Genomic DNA, 19,248 nt, shown 5'->3' on the forward strand with positions numbered 1-19,248 from the left:
CACTTGCTTATTTTCAGAATACTAGAGTTATATTTTTATTTATAATTGAATATATTAATTATAGACAAGTGTGATTATATAACATAGCTTTTGTAAATTATTTTTATAATTTACATCTTTTGCATATATTATACAGTATTTCATTGATTGCTCTCCATAAATCTTTACTTTTTTAAAAAGTACTTGAAAATTCAATGAAATGACTAAGCAATAATATACCAAGTGCATTGTAACTGGAAAATGTAAATATATGCATTATCTACCATGTATTTTTGCCACACACATTTTTCATCTTCACATACCTTGACCCTGAATTTGAAATGCCATGCTTATTTCTAAATTTGAGTAATCTCTTCCAGGATAATCAAAGGATTCTTCTTACTCATAATCATATAATTGTATTTAAGGGTAAATTGCTCTTATGATCATGGTTGGGTTGATTGGTTATTGGTTGTTTTAATACAGTTTTAAAAGCCTATCCATGATCATGGTTCAAAAATCTAACAAACTTTACTTCTGGTTCACCAGGGAAACTATCATGTGCTATTCACCTCCAAATTCAGATTGCAGGGGTGGGTGGGGGAGTGATTATCTGAAACAGAATAATTGACTCTTAGAAATTGAAGTATATTAAAACACTAGAGGCCTGGTGCATGAAATTCATGCACTCAGGGGGGCGTCCTTCAGCCTGGCCTGCGCCCTCTCGCAGTTTGGGAGCAGGCCTGGCTGAAGGACGCCCCCCTGAGTGCATGGATTGGACATCCTTACTGCTGCCGCAGAGGCAGGAGTGGCTCCCGCCACTGCTGCTGTACTCGCCAGCTGTGAGCCCGGCTTCTGGCTGAGCGGTGCTCCTCCTGTGGGAGCTCTCTGATCACCAGGAGGCAGCTCCTGTGTTGAGCATCTTCCCCCTGGTTGTCAGTGCACATCATAGCAACAGGTCATTCCACCGTCAGGTCGAAACCGGCTCTCTGACATCCCCTGAGGAGTCCCGGATTGTGAGAGGGTGCAGGCCAGGTCGAGGGACCTCATTGGTGCATGATCGGGGCCGGGGAGGGCTCCAGGGTGTGTCTGGCCCATCTGGCTCAGTCCTGATCTGCTGGACCCCAGCAGCAATCTAACCTACTGGTCAGAGCATCTGCCCCCTGGTGGTCAGTGCACATCATAGCGACTGGTTGACCAGTTGACTATCTTCCCCTGGTGGTCAGTGCACGTCATAGCGAGCATTTAAGCGGCCTCAGCATATCATTAGCATATTACACTTTGGTTGAACGGCCACCTGGATGACCGGGCACTTAGCATATTAGGCTTTTATTATATAGGATATACTAATATGAATTCTTGGTTGAAACAACAAAAAATTATAAACTTAAGAAGAAAAATTATTCAGTAGAAGAATATTAGGCAGCTCTCTATATTGATGGAAAGGCTGGAGAACCAGCTCTTTAAACAGTAGAAAATAAAGGAAGCTAGATGAGCAAAATCAGAGCCATGTTCCAACCTCAAAAAGACCTGGAAGATTTTTATATTTCTGATGGAATTGATGCCTTTGAAAACTGGATTCCAGGCACTGCTTATTTGCATCACTCATTCCAGATTTAAAGTCTATTGGGAATGTCCAACTGACCAGGCTTAGTCTTGTGCCATCATTCAGGCTGTCAGATATCAAAGACAGCAAGTATATCTGACCTCAGCTTCCACAGAAGATGGGCCATTTCTCCTACCAAGGTTTACCAAACAGATGAAATTCATTTGATGTTCAGCACCAAATATAAAAACTTGTCTACTATAGTCCATCTCTTTGTCTTCCAACATCTACATCTACCATTCTTCCCATATTTACACATTTGAAATGTTTCCTCCTAACCTAATACTATTATCCCTCTGCCATTTTCAAGTCCGGGATCTCAGTGATGTCCATTTCTCCTCTGATTCTATAATCTTGTCTCAATAGTTTTCAACCTATAGACAAAATTGTAACCTAATCACCACTATCACCAGTATATACAATAATAGTAAAAGATAGGAAAAAAGGAAACAATATATGAACCTATCAATGAGAAAGAATATAGCTAGAACAGTACTTTTTAAACTTCCTTGGTGAGAATTACTTGGGTAACTCATTTAAAAAAAACCTCTAGAGCCCTGTTGCAGAACAACTAAATCTCCAAGATAGAATGCAGCATGTTTTATGTCCCAAAGTTCTATGATTTTTAAAAAATATATTTTTGGTAAATACAGTTCTCAGTTCACCATTGGTCATGAAGGCTAGATGAGTATGGCTTGTCACCACTGCTACATATTCCATTCTCTCTGTTTTCGAACAGACCTCACCTGGTCAGATTTGTTTACCTCATGGGTGACACAAGGATCTGGGCTTGGGTGATTTTGCCTAGATGTGGCTGCAACAATCTTTGCTTAATTCTTACAATTCAACATGCTATTGGTGGGAGGTATTCCAGGAAATGAGATTCCCAAGTTCTAGTCAGACTCCTCTCCCTACTCCCTTTACCCTCATGGTCATCAGGGCCAATCACTCCTACTGGTACCATTACCACTTTTTCTAATTCCTTACCTAGAGGAATGAGCTAAAAAGAAGTGGCAATCCCAACTTCCAATTCAGGGAAAACATATCCCCTTGTACCTCACTCAAGGTGCAAACATTGGTACACCAAAAGAACCTGGAATCATGGAGATGCTGGAAAGATCAATGAAGGGTCTGAGATTTTAGCCTACCTGCTAGCTTTCTTGCCATCGTTTCATGCTAGTAGAAGAGTCATGGGTAAGAGACAAAAGACTTTAATACAGCAAAATAGTAGCCAAGTGTCGGCTCCAACACCCACAGTGATGCAGAGGGCCAGATGGCACCTGTACATACGGTGGGTTGCATTACAGTAGAAGAATCCAGGGGTGAGGGCCAAGCAGTTTTTGAGCAAGCAGCAAAGAAGCCAGTTATCTTTCCCCCAGGGTAATAGCAGTTACATGGTAGTAATGCTGTAGTTGCTTTGACCTACTTAGATGCCTGTATGACTAGCTACAGAAATGTTCAGTATCAGGAGATGGATGTCTTGCAGTTGACATACTCAGCAATAATATGCAGGGACCCTCGAGACTCATGGCAGGTTGTTTCTCCACACAATGGAAAGCAAAATATATGAGCAGTGTGTCAGATGGAACAAGGTATCAATCCCTCTGCTACTCTTTGGACCCTGTATTCCAAACAAAATACAGGTCAACAGAAGAGATATCACTGAGTACTGTTAAATTATTTGGAGGATATGTCATCCTTTTAGGACAGCATCCCAAAGTGTATTTTCTCACCTGGTTCCGAAAGTAAACCTTCAATAGGGAATGTCCATTATTTTATAAGACCATTTGCTTCTGGTCTGATGGGATATGTGATAAGACTGGTTAATCCCACAGGTATCATACCCTGCTTCACATCTTTCACAGGAAAGTGAGTTCTTTGGTAAGAAGCAGTGTTGTCTGGGATGCTATATAAGGTGTATGGTGTATAAGGTATTCAGTAACCACAGATGGAGTATATAAAAGAAGCATGTCAGTGAAAGCAATCCAGACCCAGAATAATTGTCTTCCTATAGAACAAGCTGCTACGGCAGGTTTGATTACAATGAGATCTACAAATGATAGTGCGAACCAATCAGTGTTGGCAGAGGAAAATAATGTTAAAAATATGTGCATGTCTCCATGCCACCGTGGCTACCTTATTAGTGAACAACTGAGCAAACATCTGTGGTGGGGGAAAGAGACTCTTGTCTACAATGGCCTTCAAAAATCCCCACCTGCCTGTATTCACCCCTTGTGTAATCCCCTCCCTTTGAGAGTGGGATGGATCTGATTTATTTCTCATGCTAGAATACAGCAAAAGTGATAGATGTCACTTCTGAGATGAGGTTCAAAAAGACTGTGTCTCTGGTCTTGATCAATCCCCCCTTTCATTTGTTCAGTCTGTGGAAAAAGCAGCTTCTATGTTAAGAGATGACCTTTGGAGAAGCCCACATAGCAAAGAACTAAAGGAGGCCTGTAGTCCAACTGAAGCATCCTGCCAACAGTCATGAGAGTGAGTTTGGAAGCAGATGCCTCCTCTAGTCATGCCTCCATATGAGGCTGGAACCCCAGCTAACAGCTTGACTGTAACCTCATTTAAGAGGTAGAGCTAGAGGCACTTCGGCACCTGGATTCCTGATGCACAAAAACTGGGAGAGAATAAGCGTTTTTTTAAGCCACAAAATTTGGGTATAATATGTTAGCAATAAAGTAAACTTGTTCTGATTAAGAGCCCTTTGGCAATGAGAGCCTTTTTTGAGCATTCAATCAGACCAAAATATTCTTATGCTTTGGGGCCATTATGAGAGGTCCAATTCCACAGAAGTATCCCAAAGCCTTTCCCAGTCCCTTACCACTTGACTAAATCAGTGCCCAGGAAATGTCATATCTCCTTCCAGGCAAAGTGTACAAGATAACGTTCTGCCCTCCAGGAGGATTTTTTCTCACTGCTGTTCCTGGGAGTCTCTCATAAATGGGTCTTTAAAAGCCAAAGCCAGTCCCTTGCCAGCTGAGTCAGTACATTGAGCAAAGCCATCTGTAATCCATCCTTTTTAAAAATATATATTTTTTGTTGCTTTTTTACAGAGAGGAAGGGAAAGGGATAGAGAGTTAGAAACATCAATGAGAGAGAAACATCGATCAGCTGCCTCCTGCACACCTCCTACTGGCGATGTGCCCACAATCAAGGTACATGCCCTTGACCAGAATCGAACCTGGGATCTTTCAGTCTGCAAGCCAACGCTCTATCCACTGAGCCAAACCGGTTAGGGCTGTAATCTACCTTTGAATTTTTTTCTCACACAAGGAACTCCTTGTTAAACTGTAGATATGAGCTCAGGTTCAAAAGTATCCTAATGAAAATTGGCTGTGGTTTGTTTTGTTTGTTTGTTTGGGGTGGGGGGGTGTCTCTGGCCCTGTTCTGTATAAACCACTTTCTCTTAGTAAAAAAAACTTATCTAAAAGGACCAGATAACGCCCAGTTCATGATGAGAAACTCAGATTGCATAGCCACCTGATGTCACGTGGTCAGACAAATTCTGGAGCTCTACACTGTAATTCTGTAAAGACTTCCAGCTTGGCCAGTGATGCTCAGTGGTTGAGCATTGACCCATGCACCAAGAGGTCGCTGGTTCCATTCCCGGTGAGGGCACATCTCCCCTCCACCCCACCCACCCTCTCTCCCTGTTGCGAGCTCCACCCCCAATAGGGAGCATGCAGGAGGCAGCCCATGGATGTTTCTCTCTGCCATCAATGTTTCTCTCTCTCCCTCTCTCTTCCTTTCTCTAAAATAAAATAAAAATTTAGCCGAAACCGGTTTGGCTCAGTGGATAGAGCGTCAGCCTGCGGACTGAAAGGTCCCAGGTTTGATTCTGGTCAAGGGCATGTACCTTGGTTGCGGGCACATCCCCAGTAGATTTGCAGGAGGCAGCTGATCGATGTTTCTCTCTCATCCAATGTTTCTAACTCTCTATCCCTCTCCCTTCCTCTCTGTAAAAAATCAATAAAATAAATTTATTAAAAAAAAATAAAAATAAAATAAAATAAAAATTTAAAAAAGACTTCCACGGGTTACATGAAGCCTCCTGATCTGCCACATATGCTCCCAACAAATTGGAACTGTTGGAATTTAAGGGGCCAATTGGCAGGACTCCTTTCACAGCAGCCTGGACCAGACGGAAAGCTTTTTCTTGCTCTGTACGTCACTCAAAACTCATCTTTCAGGTCATCTGGTCAATGACTGACGAATTAGGAGTTCACTAAACAGATTAAAAAGTAAACGAGAGCGAGAACTGAGGGAAAAAGTAAAAGATGCTCAATCTTTGTATACTATAAAAGAGATCTTCCAAGAGACCTTGTCCCTCAGATTTAGCTATATAAACGAAATTATTCCCCCATCCCACTTCAGCCATGATTTGGGGGTTTAATTAACACGGGCTTCAGAGTGATTTGGGCCGTCCGTGCCTCCTGCCCTCCTCCGTCTACAAAAAGCCTGAGCCAACAGCTCTGATTCCCCACGCGGGAGGGCGGAAGCCCCGCCCCACGAGGAGGCCCCGCCCACAATGGAGGCCCCGCCCACCGCCACGCGCAGTCCCGCCTCCTACCGGAGGCCCAGAAACGACTGTGCGACCCGGCGGGAGTCTGCGCCATGGCGGTGGCGGCGTTTCTAGGTCGCGCGCCGGCTACAGCGTGGAGAACGGCAAGTAAGGCACCGGGCCCAGGAGCCAGGGTCGCGGGCGGGGTCCCGGGGCCGTGAGGAAGGCCTCCCGCGGGGGAAGCCGCGTGTGTCCGAGGCGTTTGAGGGGGCAGGGGGTCGCCGAGCTCCTCGGTCACTCCGCTCGGCCGCGCGCGCCTGGGCCCGGGCAGGTGCCGTGCGGCTGGGACCTCGGGGGTGGGACGGGCTGGAAGGTCCCGGAGCCCTTCCCACCGCCACCTGCTTCCTTCGGGCCACTGCTCTGAGCGAAGGACCGGCAGCAAACGTTCCTGGTAGCGTATTTGGGGACTTGCTCAGCGCGCTGGACTTCGATGCTTGTGGCAAAAATGGAAAAGCGGGCCCTTTGGGGAATGGGAGTCGTTCGTGTATTTATTTATTTACATCACAAAGGATTTGTGCAGTTTACACTATGAAAAAAATTGGAAAAGTGCAGAAGTGGGCCAAAGGCAAATAAGTATAATAAAAATTAGATGAAGCTAGGAATTGTTAATGCAGAGAAAGTACGCATACTTTCAGTAAAAACCAGTATTTCTTAATCCCTTTTGGTTGGAAATTTTCTCAATATATTACAGACTTAACCCACAGAGTTATGTATGCTAAGCAGAGTTTTAATTTGGGACATCTGGGAGAAATTGTGTTGTGTAAATTGAAAACAGGATTACCACCCCTCACGTTTGTGGGTCCCAGGTTTCTATGCAGTTGGTTATCCTTTCTGTAATCATTTCTTCCCAAGCATATAATTTGTTAAGAGTAAAAATTTTAAATGGTCCAGAATGAATAATATAAAAAGTGAAAGTCCCACGTTATCCAAACTCCAAGGTAATAACACTAACATTTTGTTGTGTTCATACAACAACCCTTTTTCTATTTTATTTTACTTGCTTTTTTTCAACTGTGTATTTTGAGATTCATCCATAGTGATGTTAGAGGTTGTAGTTACTTGCTCAACTGTGAAAATATATCATAAGTTCTTCCATTCTCTTCAATGAGCATTTGGATAATTCTAGAAACACCAGGTTTCGTTGCTACACATTCTCATATGTTACTAGAGGCTCGGTGCATGAAATTTGTGCACTGGGGGGGGGAGGGGGTATCCCTCAGCCCAGCCTGCACCCTCTCCAATCTGGGATCCCTCGGGGGATGTCTGACTGCCTGTTTAGATTGGGCCTAAACCGGCAGTCGGACATCCCTCCCACAATCCGGGACTCCTGGCTCCTAAATGCTCGCCTGCTTGCCAGCCTGATCACCCCCTAACCACTCCTCTGCCAGCCTGATTGATGCCTACCTGCTCCCCTGCTGGCCCGGTCGCCCCTAACTGCCCTCCCCTGCCAGCCATCTTGTGACCACATGGGGATGGCCATCTGGTGCGAGGGCGTGATGGTCAGTTAGCATATTACCTCTTTATTATATAGGATGGGTGCTCTCGTGCAAGGAATGGAATTCCTGGAACAAGGTATAGGGCTGTTCAATTTTACAGTACGATGCCAGTTATAAAGGCATTCATTGTCCATTCTTACTGGCAGGTTACACTTCTACCAGTAATATATGAGTTCCTGTTGCTCCACATACTTGCCAACACTTGATATCATCAGAGATTTTCATTTTCTGTGACTGTACGATGCTGAAATAGTATCTTACTGCAATTTTGCTTCCCTATGGTTAGATAAATTAAAAATCTTTTCAAATTTTGTTAGCTTTGTTCTGAAATATCTTTGCTTTCTTCATGGATTGTTTGTCTTATTTATATTTTTCACATATTTGAATACTAAGCTTTTTTTAGTTATGTAAGTGGCAAATAGCTCAGTTTGTGGGCTGTTTTTGTGACTCGTATGGTGCTTTTTTTTAAGTCATGTAAGACAGTAGACAGAATACAGTAATGAATCTGTATGTACAATCACGAAGCTTTAAAAGTGTCTTGATTCATAATTTTATTTTAATCTTATAATCCTTTTTTTATTGTCAGTGCTTTGTGATCTTGTCTAATAAAGTCTTTTCTACCCTAAAGTCATAAAGGTATTTTTCTATATTTTCTTCTGAAAGCTCTATAGTCTTGTTTTTTATATTTAAACCTTTTTTTTTTTTTTAAACCAGGAATTGATTTTTGTGTATGGTGTAAGGCAGGAAACCAATTTCATTTTTTTCATAGCAATAACCAGTTGTCCCAGGTCCCTTTCTTGCACTGATATGTTACCAGCTATTCATAAATCAAGTTTACATATAGCCCTAGCTAGTTTGGCTCAGTGGATAGAGCGTCGGCCTGTGGACTGCAGGGTCCTGGGCTCAATTCCAGTCAAGGGCACATACCTGGGTTGCAAGCTGAGGGGTGCGCAGGAGGCAACAGATCAGTGATTCTCATCATTGATGTTTCTCTCTCTCCCTCTCCCTTCCTCTCTGAAATAAATAAAATATTTAAAAAAATAAGTCCCTAATTTAAATAAATAAATAACATATATCAAGTTTACATTATATATATTATGTATGTATTATATATATATACATATATATAATCCTCTATAATAATAAAAGCATAATATACTAATTAGACCGGATGTCATTCCAGACGAAGCCGGGCTGCGAGGGAAGCCCAGGTCCCGGGTGCCAGAGGGAAGCTGGTGCCAGCAACCAGGGGAAGGAAGACCTACTCTTGCACAAATTTCTTGCATCAGGCGTCGAGTGTGTGTGTGTGTATATATATATATTCATGGGTTTATTTCTTTGGCTCTTTTCAGTTTCATTACTCTATTTGTCTGTTCATGTACTGATGCCACCTGCCCTTAATAACCTTACCTTTGTAATTAATCTCGATATCTTAGTAGGGTAAGTCCTCCTATCTTGATTTTCAGAAGTGTCTACTCTTAGGTATCTGCTTTTCATATCAAATTCTTTTAAAAAATAAATAAAATTCCTGTTGGGATTTGATTTATACTGCTCAATTTTTTTTATTGATTTTATTTTATTTTTTTAATCTTTATTGTTGAAAGTATTATGAATGTCCCCCTTTTTCCCCCCCATTGGCCACTTCTATCCAGAACCCACCTCCCACTCCAGGCCTGCATTCACCACTCTGTTGTCTTTGTCCATGGGTTATGCATATGTGCATATAAGTTATTTGGTTAATCTCTTCCCATCCACCTGCCCATCCTGCATTATTTCTGAGATTACACAGTCTGTTCCATGTTTTATGTCTCTGGATCTATTTTGTTCTTCAGTTTATTTTGTTTCTTAGATTCCACATGTGAGTGAGATCATGCGATTCTTGTCTTTCTCTGGCTTATTTTGCTTAGCATAATACCCTCCAGGTCCCTCCATTCTGTCTTAAAGGGTAAGAGATCTTTCTTTTTTACTGCTGTATAGGATTCCATAATGTAAATGTACCACAGCTTTTTAAAAATATATATATATTTGTATTGATTTCAGAGAGAAGGGAGAGGGAGAGAAAGATAGAAACATCAGTGATGAGAGAGAATCATTGATCGGCTGCCTCCTATACTTGCCACACTGGAGATCAAGCCTGCAACCCGGGCATGTGCCCTGACCAGGAATAAAAGTATATTTTAAAAAATATTTCGAAGATTTCCTTCCACTCTCTCCTATCTTGTAATGTTTCTGTTGAGCAATCTGATGATAGTTTAATAGGGTTTCCTTAGAATGGTAGTCTTGTTTTCACTGGCTGCTTTGAGAATTCTTTCTTTGTCATTAATTTTTGACAGTTTGAATAAAATGTGTCTTGGAAAACATCTTTTTGCATTGCTATAATTAGGTGTTCTGTTAGATTCCTCTATTTGAAAGTCCAGTTCTTTCCATGGGCTTGGAAAATTCTCATCAACTGTTTCTTTTAGTAGGCTCTCTGTTCCCTTCTTCTTTCCTTCTCCTTCTGATAAACGTATTACCCTTATGTTGCTCCCTCTGAGGTAGTGAGATAAAGTTCTTTCATTAAAAACAAACAAACAAACAAACAAACAAAAAACCCCTCTTAGTTCTCTCTTTTCATCTTCCTGGGTCATTACTAGGTTTCTCTCTTTAAGGTTGTTAATTCTCTCTTCCATCTGGACTGCTCTATTTCCAGTGCTCTCTCATACATTCCTCATTTCATTTATTGAGTTCTTCGGCTCCAGAATTTCTGGGATTCTGTGAGACTTTAATGAGAAATGGATTTAAAAATTATTTCTCCTCAGAGAATTTGCTTCTGCTTTGCCATATTTCTGAGAGCACAACTTGGGCCACTTTACAGTAAGATGCCCCTCTTGGCGTGGGGGGGGGAGGGAGCGGTTTCCATGCAGATAGTGTATAATCAGGAATAAACAAAGATGTGGTCAGCCAAGTGGTTTCAAAATATCAAGAGGGGCTTCTTTTTCTGCATCTCCATTCAGCACCAGTGTTGAGATGGACATGTTTCCTTCCTTATCTGTTTCCTTCGTTAACTGGAGGTTTTCTTCTAGTCCCTTGCCCTTTGACCAGCGGCATGAGCAACACGTGGGAGCTTGTTAAAATGCAGATCTCAGGTTCCACCCAGACCTACTCAGAATCTGCATTTTAACCAGCTCCCCAAGGATGGTTCTGTGTTTAAATCTTCTGGCTCATTTTCTTTTCTTTCCTCACAGCATGAGCTTCCCTGAGTGCTGGCCTCTATTTCCCAAGCTCTAGTGGAGAAAAAGACACAGACTATGTAATAGTTTAAGTGTGTTTACCTCACTGGACTGCTTTTTTATTTTATTATTATTTACTTTCTTAAAGGCTCTTTCTCTGATTTGGAAGTTTTTTGTATATTTACTTTTTCAGGTGTTTTATAGCCATATGGCTTTGGCATCTTAATTTATCAAATTTCTGAGAACAGAAGTTCTAAAAAGTTGTGTTTCGTTTTGTTTTTATCCTCACCAGAGGATATGTCTATTTGCAAGTTTTTTACTTCTCCTTTGTATTACATAAGGAAAGGGCCAAGCTGCTCTAACAGTCCTGCCAAGGAGAACAGGCAGGGCCGCTCTGCTTTGACAGGTAAATATTTCTTGCTTTACTAAGGGATCCAGGTTCTTCTCATCTTGTTGCTCCACATTTGTAAGGTAGTATCAACAGTCAGCCAATATGCAACAGTAGAGTTTTGCTAGTTATTTACAAGTTGTGTGTCTTCTGATTGATTGGACATATGTTCTGGTAAGCAGTGTCTATATCATGTTAGTTAAATATTTTAAGTGTCACCCTGGCCTGGGATTTGTTCTCTTCTGTGTAGTTGAAGCTGGGTCACTGAGGGAAATGGGAAAGAAATCCAGAGCAATCAGCTTATTGCAAAATTGAAGCAACCTAAAATTTGCACACATCACTTTCAGTCTCAGCCCTGTGATCACATTTGGACACATGGCTGCTTGCCCAGAGGGGATGCTGGGAAATGTGATCTCTAAATGAGTGGTCTGGTGCTCAGCTTAATAGCAAGGGAAGTGAGTGGCAGTCCTAGAACTAAATGGGAGAAGGGAAAAGTGGCTATTTTGGATATTTAGCAATCTCTACCACATCTACCTAATGTCACTTTTTTTTAGAAAATGATTTTGTTTATATTGAACAAAATTACTGTAAAAATAAAGACAGTTATACCTGTCTCATCAGATTATTATGAGGCTTAAATAAGGTGTCATCTTTTCAGCTGCTAGCACAGTGCCTGGCACATAGTAGGCATCTAACACATCTCTTACTTTTATTATAGTTAGTATATTTGCATCACTTAACGGGTAAAATTTTTAGCCTCAGATTTTATCTATATTATAATTGGTAGCCAGAGATGTATTCTGTGCCATTTTTATGATTTTGCATAAATGCTTACGAATTTCTACAGATTTAGAACATACCAAAATTACGTTTTACACTGATTATCATTTTAGGCTTTTAATTAAGAGTCTTTCTAAAAATTTGCAACAGCAACCAAACCTAAAACAAGAAGTGCTGATTTTAAAATATATTTTTATTGATTTCAGAGAGGAAGGGAGAAGGAGAGGGAGAGAGAAATAGAAATATCAATGATGAGAAAGAATAATTGACTGGCTGCCTTCAGCACGCCCCCTACTGGGGATAGAGCCCACAACCCGGGCATGTGCCCTTGACCGGAATTGAACCTGGGACCCTTCAGTCCACAGGTTGATACTCTATCCACTGAACCAAACCAGCTAGAGGGCAAGAAGTGCTGATTGTATTGTGTTGAGTTGAGCCAGAGCACACAGTATTGAGTGGCTGCTTATACTGTATATATTAAGTACTAGCTGATTTTTAGGCTTCAAAGTTATTTATTTATTGTACAATAAAATATACTTAATTAGCAACAAAATGCAGAAACTACTTATTAGCCAAAGTAGATGTAAAACTATCCACATTTAGAATCTTAATATGTAATTGTTGAATTCTTCTTTCTGTATATCTGTATTATTACTGAACTAACTTTCTTGCTTTACTAATTGGTGATAGATTTATTGATGAATAGATATTTGGGCATCAGGTGATGGACAGAAGTTTCTGTTATAGAGACTGCAAAAACTTGCTAAATTGGGATATAAGTTCAAATTATAAAGAATCCTATATTTCAGATAACATGACTAATTGATTTTAAAATCCTGTTATTTGAACTGAGTAAGTCCTTCAGTTGTACGTAGTTTATAATCACCATTTTCTAGATAGTCAACCATTATAAACCAAGATGAGATTATTATATGAAATACATTAATATAATCAGAAATTTAGATTTGTATATTTTCCATTTAATCCTCTCTAATAAAATGATAATATGCAAATTAACCATCACTCCACTACATAAGCCACACCCACCAGCCAAGCCACGCCCACCAGCCAATCAGGGCGAGTATGCAAATTAACCCCATCCAAGATGGCTACAGCCTCAGAGAGCAAGGTTTCCCAGGTAACAGAGCAAGCCAAGCTTTCCTATAGCCGTTGCAGGCCTAAGCCTCCACTCAAGCTACAAAGTTTCAATTATAGAAGGTAAACAAATTCAAACAAATGACAGCAGAATGGAGCTTGAGAGAGCAGGCCAGGGTTGCCAGCGGCAACAGGGGAAGCAAAGCTTTCCGCACACCCTGGCCAGGCCCACCTGCTTAAGGCAACAAAGTTTCAATTGTAGAAGGTGAATTAACTGCCACAGAAATGGCTGCCACCCCGGAGGGAGCAGCAGGCTTGGCTCCAATCCAGGCTACAAAGTTTCAATTGCAGAAGGAAAATAAATTCCAGATACCAGTGCCTCTGCTTGGGTTGCCAGGGGGCGTGGCCGGCCTGCAAACCACCACAGGCCCCTCGCTCAGGCCGCCCCAAGCCCCAAGGGAACCCCACCCTGATCCGGGACACCCTTCAGGGCAAACCAGCTGGCCCCCACCCCTGAACTAGGCCTCTATCCTATCTAATAAAAGAGTAATATGCAGATTGCTCATCACTGCAACACACAATATAGCTGCCCCCATGTGGTCAAAGATCCTGCCCCCATGTGGACACAAGATGGTCACTACAAGATGGACAGCAGGGGAGGGCAGTTGGGAGGGACCAGGCCTGCAAGGGAGGGCAGTTGAGAGGGACCAGGCCTGCAAGGGAGGGCAGTTGAGAGGGACCAGGCCTGCAAGGGAGGGCAGTTGTGAGGGACCAGGCCTGCAAGGGAGGGCAGTTGAGAGGGACCAGGCTTGCAAGGGAGGGCAGTTGGAGGTGATCAACCCTGCAGGAGAGGGCAGTTAGGGGTGACCAGGCTGGCAGAGGAGGGAAGTTGGGGGCAAACAGGCTGGCAGGGGAGCAGTTAAGCATCAACCAGGCTGGCAGCAGAGTGGTTAGGGGGTGATCAGGCTGGCAGGCAGAAGCGGTTAGGGGCAATCAGGAAGGCAGGCAGGCAAGCAGTTGGGAGCCAGCAGTCCTGGATTGTGAGAGGGATGCCTGACTGCCCGTTTAGGCCCGATCCCACCAGGATTGGGCCTAAACGGGCAGTCGGACATCCCTCCAGAAGTCCCAGATTGGAGAGGGTACAGGCTGGGCTGAGGGACAACCCCCCCGCCGTGCACGAATTTCGTGCACCAGGCTTCTAGTTTCTAAATAAAAATAAATGCTGTCTTATAAGATATTATTACAGGTTTTTCTCTTTAGCCTTTTGTTACATGTTTAAGTATTTTTATGAGGAGATAAGAAAAATAAAATATATTTAGCTATTGGAGTTTGGAGACAAAATAGTAAGTAAAAATTTTTAATAAGTGTATTTAATATGTACAGAAGTTTTTTTGGTTCACAGAATTTTTCTCAGCCAATTAGTATCATAAATATGAAGTATTTTATATTAGTGACCATGTAGGTGAAAGAAAACGATATTAATTCTGTAGATCACTGTCATAGCTTTATTAAAATATTAATAAGTTAATAAATACAGCCCTAGCTGGTTTGGCTCAGTGGATAGAGTGTCAGCCTGTGGACTGAAGGGTCCCAGGTTTGATTCCAGTCGAGGGCACATGCCTGGGTTTCGGGCTCGATCCCCATTGTGGGGTGTGCAGGAGGCAGCCAATCAATGATTCTCTCTCATCATTGATGTTTCTATATCTCTCTCCCTCTCCCTCCCTCTCTGAAATCAATAAAAATATATTTTTTAATAAATGCATCTGCCTGATACATTTAAAAAATATTAGGAATAGAGGCCCATGATTAGAATCTCTATTATATAAAAAGCCTGTGGTCGTCACACGATCACGCAGTAATGACGGATCCGCAGGAGGCTGTGTGCGCGGCAGGTGCACGCAGGTGGGTGGGGCTGCGTGTGCGGCACGGTGTGCGTGGGTGGGTGGGGACTTGACTCTGGAGGACTTGAGTGGAGGTGCGGGTGGGTTTCTGGCTCCCGCTGAGTCACGGAACTCTGGGTCCTGGGTCTCACGCGATTTTGTGCACTGGGCCCCTAGTTTACCTACAAGACAACAAAATACAGTCTCTTGTGACTTCTAGATATTCCAATATTAAGTATTATAATTGAGAAATTCATACTAATTATTTACTCAGAATAATCTGATTCTTGGCATTTTTGGTATTGACAGGTATTAAATACTGATCCCTTCAGACAGGGATCAGTATTTAAAACTGATTCTACTATTTTGATAATGGTTAACCAGCTTATTTCAAAGCTCTTCTTTTCACACTGATAACATTGGTTGCCTCCAAGGAAAGGAAATGGCTGTCTGGAAGATATGGACTAAGGGAGGAATTTTCACTGTATGTCCTTTTGTACTTTTTGAACTTAGACAAATGTGAATGTATAAACTAACAATAAATTAAGTAAAATTACTAAATTTTTAAAATAGAATAAATGAACAGCTTCTATTTTTCCACTATCATCACTGCTAGGATCCCCCCTTCTGTGTCATTCTTTGAGGAAAACAAGTTCTTCTCAAGGAGAAAAGTCTGAACCTATCAAACAACCCCTTAAGAAGCCAAACTTACCACAAGGTCGTTTTGATGCACCAGAAGATGATTCCCATTTAGAGAAAGAACCACTGACCAGTAAGTACAGTAAAGCTGCTCACATTTCAGGACTGCACGGTAGCTCAGTCATGGTGTCTAGCCTCCTAACTGCATAACTGTGCAACCTTGTCTTCAAAATTGACCGTAAGGCTTTTCCTATCTCTATTGACTGCTTTGTTCACATCTTCTTCAGGGTTTCCAGATGATGTTAATCCTGTTACCAAAGAAAGAGGTGGACCCAGGGGCCCAGAACCTACCCGATATGGAGATTGGGAACGAAAAGGACGCTGTATTGATTTTTAAGCACATATTCTTTAATCTCATTATCTTTTTCTGAATACATACATCTGAATTAACTTATTTCTGATTATTTTCTTTCTGCATATCCTTTAATCTTCTAATTTCTATAATGTATTTAAAAGTATACTAGTAGCCGGCGGTGGCGCGCGCCTGTAGTCCCAGCTACTCGGGAGGCTGAGGCTGGAGGATCGCTTGAGCCCAGGAGTTCTGGGCTGTAGTGCGCTGTGCCCATCGGGTGTCCGCACTAAGTTCGGCATCAATATGGTGACCTCCCGGGAGCGGGGGGCCACCAGGTTGCCTAAGGAGGGGTGAACCGGCCCAGGTCAGAGACAGAGCAGGTCAAAGCTCCCGTGCTGATCAGTAGTGGGATCGCGCCGGTGAATAGCCACTGCACTCCAGCCTGGGCAACATAGTGAGACCCTGTCTCTAAAAAAAATAAATAAAAAATAAAAGTATACTAGTATATGATGGCTTTGGAAAAAAATATGCTGCTATAAGTTAGGAAAGGGAAAATATGTCTGCATTAACACATTAATTTTAACTTAAATGTATTGGAGTATATAAGTGATGATTAGAATTGTACACTTCTTTCATCAGGTCTTAGTTTAATCAGCTGCTTATAAAATGAAAATGTAAATAAAGCAACTTTTTAAAAATGATTGTATTGCCTTGTGCTAGATGATATTGACTTTTTAAAAGTGAGTTAAGTAGTGCATTATATTTGAGAAAGCCACAGTAATAACAGAGTCTTTAACTTGGAGCCAAATTACTTGGGTACAAATCCTGGTTCTACTATTTACTAGCTATATGACCTTGGGTAAGTTATTTAATTTCTCTGTTTTTGTGTCTGTATGTGTAAGTTGGAGATAAAATTAGTTCCACCACAACGAGCAGTTGAGAAGATTTAGTGAATAAAAACCTGTAAACCACTTGACATAGCACATACCTCTCAGTAATGGTAGTTGTTCTTAAATCATGAATGTATTTTACCAAGTTTCTAGGCTTCCAAAAGGTTCGGGGTGGGGGAGATGGATTAAGAAACCGAAATTTGAAATACAGTGGAACCTCTGTTCTCAAACTTAATTTGTTCCAAAAGCGATTTGTTTGAAAACCGAATCATTTTTTCCCATTAGAATTAATGTAAGTCCTAGCTGGTTTGGCTCAGCAGATAGAGCATCGGCCTGAAGGGTCCTGGGTTCAATTTTGGTCAAAGGCACATGCCTGGGTTGCAGGTTCGATCCCCAGCCCTGGTCAAGGCATGTGTCTCTCATGTCGATGTTTCTCTCTGTCTCTCTCTCCTTTCCACTCTCTCTAAAAATCAGTGGAAAAACATCCTCAGGTGAGGATTAACCAAACAACAACAACAAAATAAATAATGCAAATTGAATTAATCTGTTCCAGTCCCTGAAATGATTCCCTGTTTTAACCTTTCTTATATACAGTACATGTCTAATGTACTGTTTAATCTATAAATTAACACTTTTTTTTCTTATATTTATCGAACCATCCCCTACTAACTTTAACAAATCACTTTCCTTTTTTTTTTTTTCTTTTCATTTTAAATATATTTTATTGTTTTTTTACAGAGAGGAAGGGAGAGGGATAGAGAGCTAGAAACATCGATGAGACAGAAACATCTATCAGCTGCCTCCTGCACACCCCCTACTGGGTATGTCCCACAACTAAGGTACATGCCCTTGACCGGAATCGAAGCTGGGACCCTTCAGTCCGCAGGCTCCACTGAGCCAAACTGGTTAGGGCAAACAAATCACTTTCAACACTCAGTCCAGGGGAGTCTTTTAGGTCAGCATGCAGCATCTTTGCTTGTTCATATATCACTGCTTCCAAAATGACTGTCACTGCTACCTGCTTTTCCTTTATCTAAATCAACAGCAGTGTTTCTACCTCTTCAGTGGTCTCTGATCATTGTTTCTTTCACACCCTTGGCAACATTAGCATTCTTGATGGCCTTTTTATGTTTTAAAATTGTGTTCATCTTTTGTTTCCCCAGACACAAAAGCATTTTCTCCTTTGTTGACTGAGAGACACTTTTTGTCATGCTGAGGTATCAGCTTGAAAGGGTTGTCAGTTAGACAACTGAGACATTTTTTTCTGTAACAACTTGGTTGAGAATCGAATTGTTCAATATAGGAGACATTCGAAAAATGAGGTTTGACTGTACTTGAATTGAGATTGTTTCATATGAGTATAAATAGTATTAAAAAGTCATCGGTTGAAAAATTAGTGATTATTGGCATAGGTGAACTGATGAAAGAGGTATTCATTTGTGAAACACAAAATTCAAGTACAGAGTGCAAATATGAGCAAGACCAGCTTAGTCCTGATGACTCAATAGGTCCTACCCCTGTGGCCTTTAGATAACTAACTGGGTCAGGAGAAGTCAAGTCCAGTTTACAGATTTGGGATAAAGGAAGGATGGGAACTACTGGGCCCCCCTTAAGGCCTCCTTTGCCGTTCTGTGGCCTCACTTAGCCACAGGGATTGGGCCTTCAGCCCTCAGGCTACACTTAAATTAGGAAGAAAGACCTTGCAATGCCTATAGAAGACAGAATGCAGTGGACTGACTATTTGTGTGTTATGAATCAAGTGCAATGAGAAGATTGTAGGGAGACTTGTTAAAGAGAATAAACTTTTTTTAAAAAAATATATTTTATTGATTTTTTACAGAGAGGAAGGGAGAGGGATAGAAAGTTAGAAACATCGATGAGAGAGAAACATCGATCAGCTGCCTCCTGCACACCCCCTACTGGGGATGTGCCTGCAACCAAGGTACATGCCCTTGACTGGTATCGAACCTGGGACCATTCAGTCCGCAGGCCGACGCTCTAGCCACTGAGCCAAACCAGTTTCGGCAAAGAGAATAAACTTTTTAAAAAGTATATTCTACCCAGAAACAAACTAGTGTGGTAATTTGGACTAGTCATTTGGTCTTCATACCATTCTCTTAGTCAACATTTGTTCTCTAATTGCAGTTACTGTGTATGCTAAGTAATAACCACATTCCTATAAAACTGAGCTGTAATTTAGTCAACCTCCAATTAGCCTAAATTAGTGAAGGTTTTTACTAAGTTAATACCAGGTGGGCTGAGCCTCAAAATGGTGCCAGCACCCAGGGACGGGAGTCAGATTTTAAAGGACTTTAGGCGGGCTTTTTCTGGGTGGAGAATACTCTGGGTAGATACAGGTCC

General features: G+C 41.7%; 1 protein-coding gene across 1 annotated transcript; it reads left to right on the plus strand.

Moving 5' to 3' along the window:
- Positions 1-6,172: 6,172 nt before the first annotated feature.
- SDHAF4 (succinate dehydrogenase complex assembly factor 4) lies at positions 6,173-16,698 on the plus strand. The gene is made up of 3 exons (XM_008139370.3): positions 6,173-6,266; positions 15,623-15,778; positions 15,933-16,698. The coding sequence occupies exons 1-3, from the start codon at positions 6,212-6,214 to the stop codon at positions 16,040-16,042; spliced, it is 321 nt and encodes a 106-aa protein (XP_008137592.1). The 5' UTR covers positions 6,173-6,211; the 3' UTR covers positions 16,043-16,698.
- The last annotated feature ends 2,550 nt before the right edge of the window (positions 16,699-19,248 follow it).

This window comes from Eptesicus fuscus, chromosome 10 (assembly GCF_027574615.1).
Source record: "Eptesicus fuscus isolate TK198812 chromosome 10, DD_ASM_mEF_20220401, whole genome shotgun sequence".
Lineage (NCBI taxonomy): Eukaryota > Metazoa > Chordata > Mammalia > Chiroptera > Vespertilionidae > Eptesicus > Eptesicus fuscus.